Source organism: Acanthopagrus latus, chromosome 21, assembly GCF_904848185.1.
Source record: "Acanthopagrus latus isolate v.2019 chromosome 21, fAcaLat1.1, whole genome shotgun sequence".
Taxonomy (NCBI): Eukaryota; Metazoa; Chordata; class Actinopteri; order Spariformes; family Sparidae; genus Acanthopagrus; species Acanthopagrus latus.
The window spans coordinates 27631471-27642852 of record NC_051059.1 but is presented as its reverse complement, the minus strand read 5'-3'; the positions used below and the strand labels follow the sequence as shown (position 1 = coordinate 27642852).

General features: G+C 49.4%; 1 protein-coding gene across 1 annotated transcript in view; it reads left to right on the top strand.

The window, feature by feature from the left end:
• The first annotated feature begins 102 nt into the window (after positions 1 to 102).
• lamc1 (laminin, gamma 1) overlaps positions 103 to 11382 on the top strand; it is a 49061-nt gene continuing 37781 nt past the window's right edge. Inside the window, exon 1 of the mRNA XM_037082942.1 lies at positions 103 to 475. Coding sequence (XP_036938837.1) covers positions 103 to 475 — 373 coding nt within the window. The remainder of the gene's footprint in view (positions 476 to 11382) is intronic.

Sequence of the window (11382 nt, the reverse complement as noted above, 5' to 3'; positions counted from 1 at the left end):
AACCGGACCGTTACCGTAAACTTTGGAGAAGTTCGGGGAGAGTTTGTGTCGGAGCCGAGCACCGCTTTCTGCTCGACGCGGAGGACGGAGAGGACTGAAACAATGCAGAGAGTGATCCGGGTTCTGGTGGCCTGGTGCTGGGTGGCGGTGTGCGTCCGCGCGGCCATGGACGAATGTTCGGACGAGCGCGGCGCGGCGCAGCGCTGCATGCCGGAGTTCGTGAACGCCGCGTTCAACGTGACGGTGGTGGCGACCAACACCTGCGGCTCCCCGCCGGAGGAGTACTGCGTGCAGACCGGCGCCACCGGGGTCACCAAGTCCTGCCACATCTGCGACGCCCAGGACCCTCGGAACCACCACAGCGCCGTGTACCTGACCGACTACAACAACCAGCAGGACACCACCTGGTGGCAGAGCCAGACCATGTTGGCGGGCATCCAGTACCCGAACTCCATCAACCTCACCCTGCACCTCGGTAAGATCCACGGAACATCCCCCTCTCTCCGCGCCGATTCCCCCTTGAAAAACACACACTTTAAGGTTTTCTTGCTTCCCGATCAAAGCACCTACATACATGAACAAAACCACATACTTTATATATATGTATTGAACTACTCTTTCATTCGGCACACCCTTTAAAACGTCAAACTAATTATTTCTTTTGTAGACTAAAGTTCTATCTATCTTTCACAACTTTACAGAGCAGATTCGCCTGTAAGTCGCTCTACGGCCGCTCATCTTAGCGGGCAGCGATACACAGCGATGAAAATGGGTTTTTTGAAAAGATCATGAGGCAGAGTTCTGTTCGGTGCCGTAACCGTGTGCCGAATCAAAGACAACATCGTTTAAATCAAAGAAAATCTGCAGCTGTGATTTGTGATGTAATCACGGCTGCGCGCTTAGACGGGAAACCTTAAATTGGCCAAGTTTTGTAAGGAGTTTGGCCTGATTTTCTGTTGTGCGCAGAGTTGCCTAACTCTGACGCCAGCAGTGCTTTGCTGAACTTTTTTTTCCTCACATGACAGAAAACAGCAGTGTGACGGAGTCTCTGGTGTTCGATTAATCAGTTTGTCAAACTGTGAAACTTTGGGAAAAAGGAATTTCTGCCAGCAGTGAAGCATGGAGGACATATTTTCATTGCTGGGGGTGGAGTGTGTGTGTGTGTGTGTGTGTGTGTGTGTGTGTGTGTGTGTGTGTGTGTTGGGGGTTGCAGCTCAGTTGGGTCGGGCCCAGCAGCAGTTGGAGTTGCTCCTCCGTCACCTTCACTCTGTGATTTCCGGTGTTTGTCTGACTAACTTCTCAGCTCGGGTCGTCTCCTGACAAACAGCCTGAGGTGTGAAGTTAGCAGCCTGGTGTCCTATCAGCCCCTGAACACATCAGCAGGGCTGCAGACTCAGTTGTTGGGGGGACTGAGGCGTTCACTGAGGACAGCTGGTCTCTCAGTGTCTCTGTGGGACTGACGTGGTTCAGCAGTCAGTCCCAACACATCGGCCTTCACTCTGACAGTAAATAACAGAGGACACTGCAGACGTCTGGTTTCCAAAGAATAAGTACAGCGTGAACGTTCCTCCCTGAGCTGCAGACTGTAGTGACAGACACTCGATGGGTTTCAAGGCTGAAACTTCCTGAATGTGGTTCAGATGTTGTGGACGATGAAAGGAGCCGTTTGGATGATCGGTTAATGTTTCGAGTCATTTTCAAGCAAAACGACAAAACGTGTTCTAATTGTATCTCCTCAGATGTGATCACTTCCTGCTCCTCTTCCTCGTACGTGACTGTGAGCTGGCGGTCAGACACACACTGACTCTGAATAACATGCATGATGATACATGAAGGTTTCTGTTAAATACTCAGAAATGTGAGCAGAGTTTGGTTGGTGGTGTTCGGTGCGTCTTGAGTCAAGATGGAGGAGTTTTTTCATCCTGACTCTGTTTTGATTTTGGAGAATTTATTCAACATTGTTTTTTTTGTATTTATGTCATTTCTGAAGCAAAAATATCAAAATATTATCTTGTGAAAAACCCCAGACGTGCTCTGAGGACGCTGGTGTCTGCAGACACTCAGACGTCTGTTGTTTCATTAAATGTGACTTTATGTTAAATTCTCAAACACTGAACAGAGTTTGGTTGGTGACTGAACACTGTGTCTGTATGAAGTGAATATGGTTGAGTTTCACACAGCTGATCAGATAAAACGAGGCTGCAACAATTAATAAGTTGTCAACAGTTGAAATAATCAGTGACTGTTCTCCTTCAATGATTGATTGATTGATTGATTGATTGACTGGTTTTTGGTGAATTCTGTGCTGTCAGCTTGTCGGATGTGAATACTTGGTAAATTGAACATGTTGACACTTTTCACAGTTTTCTGATCGATTGAAGGAGGAAACGGTAAAAGGAGTGTTGTGTTTGATCCGATGGTCTCCCTGCAGCGCTCCTCGCCGCTCTGTTGGCCGGCGTCTTAGTTTCCCGGAGCTCCGACTCGGCCTTTAAAAATACCTGTCTATTTGTGCCGCCCCGGGCCTCCTGCAGCACTACTGTTTTTAACAGTGCTGACATTCCTGAGTGGTTCAGTCATGCTGCTGGTTGCTGAGCGTGTCTCTGTGGCCTCAGGTGCTGAGCTCTGATTAGAGCTGCAGTGGGCTCAACGCCTCATTTTCAAATGGAAATGTGTTTAATTACACGCTGAGGTTTCTCTCCTCAGGCTGCGTTCACTGCCGGCTCGCTGTTCTCCTCAGAGTTTCAGCTCAGGCTTTGTGGAGCTGCAGATCATCTCAGAGATGTTTGATCGCAGGAATGTGTGAAATCAGTCTGATCTGATTTGATTCTCTCACATGCTCTTATTGTTAAAAACCAGCTGTGATCTGAGGCCGAAACAGGAAGTGAGCGACTGATGGCGCCCGGCTGAGCCTCCGAGTCCACTTCTGTCCCCAGTGGGAAAATGTGCTCCACACAGGAAGTCAGGGTCCAGGACTGTCGGGGTCCAGGACTGTCGGAGTCCAGGACTGTCGGGGTCCAGGACTGTCGGGGTCCAGGACCGTCGGGGTCCAGGACCGTCGGGGTCCAGGACCGTCGGGGTCCAGGACCGTCGGGGTCCAGGACCGTAGGGGTCCAGGACCGTCGGGGTCCAGGACCGTCGGGGTCCTGGACTCCGTCTCAGGTTTGAGGGTGACGATGTGTTGAGATGTTATGACGATGACAGGAAGTGATCCCGCTGCTGTTTGTTGAAGGTTCAAGAGCTGGTTGAGTTTCATGGTTTCATGGAGAGTTTGTTTCCTGCTGAGATCTCGTCCTGTTTACACCATTCAAAATATTTAGTCTCTCCTTCCCAGATGACTTTAAGCAGAGATCCTCCGAGGTCAGAGCGCTGACAGGAGGTCTCACTGTGACAAACTGTGTGATGATCCAAGTGTTTGGTAGTTCTGACAGAACGTTCCATGTGAAGGTTCTGGACAGTTTGTTGATGCTCGGTGCTGCGGGAACATCTCAGCAGAGGTTTGAGACTCGCCCCACGTCGTTCGTGTCTCCCTGTGTCGTCTCTGCTGAGCTGGAAGTCGCGGTTCAGGTTGAGGCTGTGATGCCGGCAGACTTAATCTCAGGAAGCGTGAAGTGTTGTGGAGCTCAGGCCGGCTCGTCTTTCTGTGTGTTTGGACTCTTTGAAGCGGCAGGAAGGCGACGTGTCCCGACTCGACTCTGCGGTTCAGACCGCACGGTCGAGTCCGACATGAAAGACAGAGAAAGAGGAGACGTGCAGACGGACGGAGACGATCCTGCTTCATTCATCAGCAACACAGCCGAGAGGATCAGTTCAAAGACACTAATAAGAAAGAATGATGAACATGAGTTAATGAAGAACCTCCTCATGAATCAATAACTCATCAGTTAATATGAGAAAGAATTCATGAATGACTGTCAATTCACTTTCAGCCTGTTTGTCTTAATTAGAGGCTCTGCTGATAATGTGAAGACGGTTTGAGATGAGCTGCTGAAGAGTCACGTGAAAACAGCTGGACTCATCTGAGGAGGTGGAGGAGGAGGAGGAGGAGGAGGAGGAGGTGGAGGAGGAGGAGGAGGAGGAGGAGGAGGAGGAGGAGGAGGAGGAGGAGGAAGAAGAGGAGGTGGAGGAGGAGGAGGAAGAAGAGGAGGTGGAGGAGGAGGAGGAGGAAGAAGAGGAGGTGGAGGAGGAGGAGGAGGAAGAAGAGGAGGTGGAGGAGGAGGAGGAAGAAGAGGAGGTGGAGGAGGAGGAGGAGGAAGAAGAGGAGGTGGAGGAGGAGGAGGAAGAAGAGGAGGTGGAGGAGGAGGAGGGTGGTGCTGTTATTGGCTTCAGTACCTGAGAGGTTCTTTTTGTGTTGCTTCTGGTTCAGTTCTTCAGGACAGAAACAGGCTGAACACTGAGAAACTACAGCTGAGTCCAAACTGTCAGAACTTCATTTAAAAACCTGATGCAGATCCAGAACTGGTCTGAATCGAAGCGACAGGTCCAGACTGATGGAGTTCAGAGTGATTCTGAGGTGAAGTCGTGTTAAAGGGACTCCGTCTGTCTTCAGTCCGGAGCAGCGTCCAGCTGTGCAGCTCATAATCTCTGTTCAGCCCAGTTTCCCACGCTGAGCTCATTCCTGAGACACACAACAATGAGTCCAGACCAGATGACTCCCACACACACACACACACAGACACACACACACACACACACACACACACACACACACACACACACACACACACACACACACACACACACACACACACACACATAATTTGCAACAGCTGGCCACTCCAGAGGAAAAAGAAGTGCACTTGTTCTTTTATGGCTTGTTGAAGATGAGGAGCTCTCAGCTGGTTTTCCCACACTGCACTGCTGCTGCCGCTGTCTGCAGGACGGCCGGCGTCTTCCTGTGAGACTCGATGATTGTTCGTCTGTCGGTTCACAGCCAGCAGACACGGACCGGTCGACTCCTGCAGGAGAGTCAGTGTTTAAAATCAAAAATCAACTTGCAGTTAGCTTGTAGTTTGAACATCACGCGTGTGTCTGCAGGAACACAAAGACAGAATACTTAGCAGTCAACACAGTTAGCTAAGCGTTAGCCTACAGCTAGCTTAGCATTAGCCTGTAGCGTCTCTTCCAGACTCTTCTTCTGTGTGATGAAGACGATCAGCTGACTGGTTCCAGAGGAAACTCATGTTGGTTTATTGTCTTTATCAGAGATCCTTTACTGACGTGTGAGGAGGGCTCACTCTCGACAGATTAGAGGAACTGAATATTATTTGAACGTGTCAGTCTGTACTGATCCACCTGTGAGTCTGTGACAGCAGCCGAGCCGTCTGCTGAAACAGAACCATGAGTCTGGAGAATCACGACCCGTCTGCTTGGTACTGAGCACAGTTTACATTCTCAGCTCTGCTTGGCACCGTGGTCCATTTAGATGCAAATGTCTTAATGAGCATCCTGACCTGTGAGTCACTGCTGTCGCTTCAGCCACTGACAACTTCCTGCCTCTGACAGGTCACCATAGCAACAGGAGTGATGCGTACCTCTGGTGGCGCCAGAGAAGAAGAAAAGTGGTTCCCTGAATGTGAAGGCGGGTCGGAGTCAGACCGGGCTGAGCTTCAGTTTGAGTTTAGGGATTTGAACCTTTACGTCTTTGGTTGGAGTCCAACAGGACCTCTGTGTGTCGTCACATCTCCTCTGTCTGAAGTACAGGCTCAGAATAAAGATGGACGTCTCAAAGCTTTTTGAACAAAGCAGCTGTCGGTGGAGATGGTTGCAGCTCCAGTCAGTTTTCATGATGAAGACGATGTTTCGACAGCCTGGTGAAGATACACAGAGTCCATGTCCATGTTCTGAATCAACCTCTGACGTTTTTAAACTTGTTCTGTTGAACTACTTTATTAACGATAACTTCAGGTTCGAGTTAGATTAAAGTTCTAAAGATTTTGATCACAGAAGATGTGACTCTGTTACGAGTTTCATCTTCAGCTGACGGACGCGTGTGTGTGACGGACGCGTGTGTGTGACGGACGCGTGTGTGTGACGGACGCGTGTGTGTGACGGACGCGTGTGTGTGACGGACGCGTGTGTGTGACGGACGCGTGTGTGTGACGGACGCGTGTGTGTGACGGACGCCGTGTCACAGACGTCTGTGTCGGAGGCGTTCAGGAGGTTTTGAGGCTTTATGACTCGGTGACGTGGTTTAATCCTCTGTGGGTGGAGGTGTGGTGGGTGACAGGTGGAGGAGCTGCTCTCACAAACACAGTCTGTGGTTCTGTTTCCTCTCTGAACAGTCGGGTTGAACTCGAGGCCTCCAGGGGCCTTTTATTGTTTCCCTGACTGACACTTGAGGGGCCCCGAGGCCTCGTCAGACAAGAGCTGAAGAATTTTAAGAGTTGAGTTTGACATAAAGCTGAAGAGGAAAGCGAAACTGAAGTGATCCCTCCTGACGACGGAGCGCCACTCACAGTCATGGTTTAACTTCAGCTCAGCTAAATAATGTCTGTAAGATTTACAGCCAAGACGCCATTCACTGCAGAGGTGGTGTGTAGTGAGTGTGATGTGTAGTGAGTGTGATGTGTAGTGAGTGTGATGTGTAGTGAGTGTGATGTGTAGTGTCACAACAGTATATAATTCTGTGTGTTCTGTAAACAGATAGGAGGGTCGACTGGTCGGCAGAACCTCTGCAGGTCAAGGTGACTTTTTTTTTTTCAATCGGATCAGAAACGACGGTGTTTCTGTGGGACACGTTTCTATAGGACATGTTTTTATAGGACACGTTTCTATGGGACATGTTTCTATAGGACACGTTTCTGTGGGACACGTTTCTATAGGACACGTTTCTATAGGACATGTTTCTATAGGACACGTTTCTGTGGGACACGTTTCTATAGGACATGTTTCTATGGGACATGTTTCTATAGGACACGTTTCTGTGGGACACGTTTCTATAGGACATGTTTCTGTGGGACACGTTTCTGTGGGACACGTTTCTATAGGACATGTTTCTGTGGGACACGTTTCTGTGGGACACGTTTCTGTGGGACACGTTTCTATAGGACATGTTTCTGTGGGACACGTTTCTGTGGGACACGTTTCTATGGGACATGTTTCTGTGGGACACGTTTCTATAGGACATGTTTCTGTGGGACACGTTTCTATGGGACACGTTTCTATAGGACACGTTTCTATAGGACATGTTTCTGTGGGACACGTTTCTGTGGGACACGTTTCTGTGGGGAAAGTGACGTCCCTAATCAAACCAGTTTTACGTTACTTCTCCATCTGATAAAAACGGGCTGCAGATGGTTCCTGACGTCTGACACCGTCGTGGTCTCGAGGGCTCTTTGACGGCTCACCTGAGCTCTGGTGTCAGCATGCTCAGGTGTGTTGAGGTGGAAGTTTCCCGCCTCAGATGGTGTCCAGGTGCTGACGGCTCTGTATTTACCCTCCTGCCCCCCGACACAGCCTCCTCCGCCTCCTCCTCCTCCTGCTGGTGTTTGAGCTGCCGCTCCATGTTTGTTCTCTCGTTTCGCTTCACTTTGAAGAACAAACTCCACATTCTTGTCACCGTGTGCTAATTAAAAGGCCCGTGGTGCGTTCAGGGTCACTGCTGCCCCGTCACACGCTGTCACTGGGACTCCTTGACAACAAGTCCTGTCCTGTCCCCACGATGCAGCCGCCATTTTGTCTTTTGAGAAAGTTCTGAAAGAGACGGTGTCACTGTCGAGGCGGCTGATTCATTCATTGTGTATCTCCGGATGTTAGCTTGGTTCAGCAGGACGCAGGGGGAGGAGACACGACTGGATTTGACTTTTCTGGGTGAACTGTTCCTTTAGATCAGTGGAAGCTGTTCTGTTGAAGTTTATACTCAGAGCTCATGTGAGGGAGTCGGACTGCAGCAGTGGATTCAGGTCGTGTCAGTCGGTTTAAAACTGTTGTGTCTTTTTTTAAACTCTAAACTGTCGACGTCTGATCACAGCTGGTGTTGAACTTGATCACTCCTGGATGTTCACCTGCGTTGGTCCGGTCTGCTGCCAGGTGACGGTCGTGTGAATGACTCAGCGATCAGCTGAGTGGAAACTGTGCTCGGTGTTTGTTCGTCTCCTTTCTCTCTCTGTTTCCACGAAGCGTGTCATCGATCGTGTGACAGGTGGTTATTAAACCGACATCTGGATCAAACCCTCTCTGTGATGAAGTCACAGGAAGTTGTAACTGTAATTACACCTGTGCCTCCACACACACGGGCGCTTTCCCACCGGAGCCGAGCTGATGGAGGTTTACAGAAGCTGAGTGTTGTTCTGCTGCAGGCGCCGACATCCAGCCTGGCACCTTCTGAGGGTTTTATATGAGCCGAGTCAGAGCTCAGTGCCGTCCGTCTGCAGTTGTTACTTAGAACGTTATAAATAAATTAATGTCAGCATACCAGGCAGGATATAAAACACATGTGAAGCTTGTGGAGGTCTGTTTCTGACACTCAGCTGATCCAGAGTCTGTTTTTAGATTCTCCAAACAGAACCAGGATCAGTTTAAGCTCATCTCCTAACACACAGACTGTGATCAGCTGGTGATCAACAGGCTTTTCATATTTATTGATTAAAGTTGGAGACAACAGGTTCCGCGTCCTTGATGCTCAGACAGTCGGTCTGCAGCGCGGCGCTGGTCCCAACAGAACCACACTCACTCCAACGAGAGTAGAGCTGAGTGGACGTCAGAGGTTCAGATTAACTTCAGCCTTCGCAGCTGTCAAGTGACAATATTTATATGAATCTGTCTGAAATAATACGTAGAATGTTCCTTTAACCCGTCCTTTACATTCTGGTCGGTGCCTCTGAACTCTGATCGGGTCTGTCTCTTCAGATTAAACATGTGAACGGGTCGAGTCATGGCGGCTCAGACTAAACAGCTTGATACAATCTGCTGCTTCATGTCAACATGGAGGCGTCCTGTGAGGAGGCGCTGTGTTATCAGCCGCTCCGTCTCTGACAGGAGGACAGGAAGCATCCGGAGACGCCAACACACTTTTATTTACGCAAGTACTGCGTCAGGAGAGACTGATGGAGACGCAGCACAGCCAACATGTATCCGACACATCAGCTGTGGAGGCTGATGAGCTCTTTACTTCTCTCGGCTGGAGCGACTGGTTCTGATTTAGTAGCCCATCTGACTGGTTCTGTTTCTGTCCCGCCACCTCCTCTTCTTCAGCCTCATGTGACTTGCTGTTCTGAAAGTTTTTGGTTTCAAAAATTTTTTTTGGGATCATTTAAGTTTCCTCAGATTCTTGCAGACGAGTTGGACCCAGCTGTGGTTGGTTCTGAACATGTGATTTATTACAGATGAAGCAGTCTGCGTTGTGTTGAAGGACCTGCTGGACTCTGTGCAGGCAGGTCGTTGCGTTCAAGGACCCTCCAACATCCTGAGAGTTTTGAGTTGAGCCGTTGAAATTACCAAATTCACATGACCCAGTTCACAAAGACATTCCTGTTCTAGAGCCCCTCAGACAGTCAGACCGGGTCAGCAGCAGAGGGTCCACGTCTGATGGAGGTCCTCAGACTGCTGCGTTCAAGAGCTGCAGTTCTTCGTTAGTGTTGATGAAGAGCGACTACAAATCTTTGTTTCTGGAGATGGAACTAGAGAATGTTGTGAACGAGGCGACAGGAAGTGAGCACAAAGACACCCGACAAATGTCCCACGTTGACGCTGTGGGTCGTTGCTGGTGCTGTAAACATGCTGAAAACAGTTGTTGAGTGGTTAATTGTTTCAGTCGTCATGACGACACAAGCTCGACCCTCTCTACGACTGGCTTTCTTAAAACGTGTTGTTGCAGCATGGACTCTGGTGCGTTCACTCACGCAGTCATAACTTCCAGTTCTGACAAAGCTGAGCGGAGACCTTTGACCTTTGACCCGACTGTAAACTGAATAACGCTTCCTGTCCTGTGGGAAGACTTGCTCGCTGTGGGACTCGAGCTGGACGGACTGCAGCGCTGGAGGCTTCAGGGGGTCCTGGTCCTGCTGAGACACTGTGATCTGCTCAGGAAGTGATTCAAAGCCCCGGGGACAGCAGAGACGGGGGTTTTCTATTATTATAGACGGTGTGGAGTCAGTGAACCAGCAGAGATGCATTACAGGGACAAGCAGATGCATGCAGGGTAATTTTAGCCCTGCTCCCTGGGAGGAGGAGGAGGAGGAGGAGGAGGAGGAGGAGGAGGAGGGTAAACAGTTAATTGCGGTGAAGGCTGCAGACGTGTGGACTGATCCATGTGACGTCAGGTGTTTGTTCTCCACCGCAGTGTGAGGACGGTGCAGCTGACGGAGCTGCTGGACGTTCAGAGACGATGATGTTCAGTGTGGCTAAAAATGTTCCAACGCGTTTTAAATATTACAGATTCAACACCTAAACTCAGTGAGCGCTTTACTCTTAGCCACGCCCCCAATCTGTGATGTCAGGGGAGGGGGTTTACCCTGGAAGCTGATGGGAAAACCCCTCTTGTGACATCACAGGTGGGTGTGGCCAGAAGTTGCAGCTGCCACTGAACGTCCAGTGTTTAACCGAAGCCCTCGAGGTGACGCTGTGACGATGTGTATTGTTACTGTGATGCGGCCGGAGTGTTCCTGCTTATGGTTCTGATTTTAAATTTAACATTTTACCTTCTGTCACGTCTGACCAGAAACAATATTTCCGCACTAAAGACCGTCTGGAGTAAGATGGATACTTCCTGAAATAACCAAAAACTTCAGAGACTCATTTTCAGGCCGAACTCACTGAACGATGTGACCAAGTTGCCGTCACGTTTCCCAAACTGTGACATGTTTTCCTCGCACATGAAACATAAATAGAAACATAAAACTGACCAATTTAAATCAAGTTATATAATGTTTATGTTTATACAATATTTTCCTCCTCTAAACTGAATGATATATATTTATTATTGTGTGTATATATAATATAATAATCTGGTGTCCATGCAGCTGTCTGAACATCTGGCTGTCGCAGGTCGACTGCATCTCTGTTCCTCACACAGTGGCGTTAGGTGGCGTTAGGTGGCGTTAGGTGGCGTTTGGTGGCGTTTGGTGGCGTTTGGTGGCGTTTGGTGGCGTTATTTGGCGTCTCTGCTGTGAAGCTGCTGCTGCGACTGAAACACAGCCGGAGTTGATTTTCAGGCCTTCGGTGTGAAACGGGGGACGATCCAACAGCAAACACTGAGGAGACGTTTACAGAAACAAGCTCCGAGCTGAACTTCATTATTCTCTGTTTGTTAAACAGAATTAATTACGTGTGAACTCAGACTTTTGATTTGGTTCAGCTTGAGTCTTTGATCGCCTCGTGTGGTTTGGACGCCTCGCTCGGAGTCGGTCTGCACCGCCGTCAGCAGCCTTTTGTTCAGATGCAGCA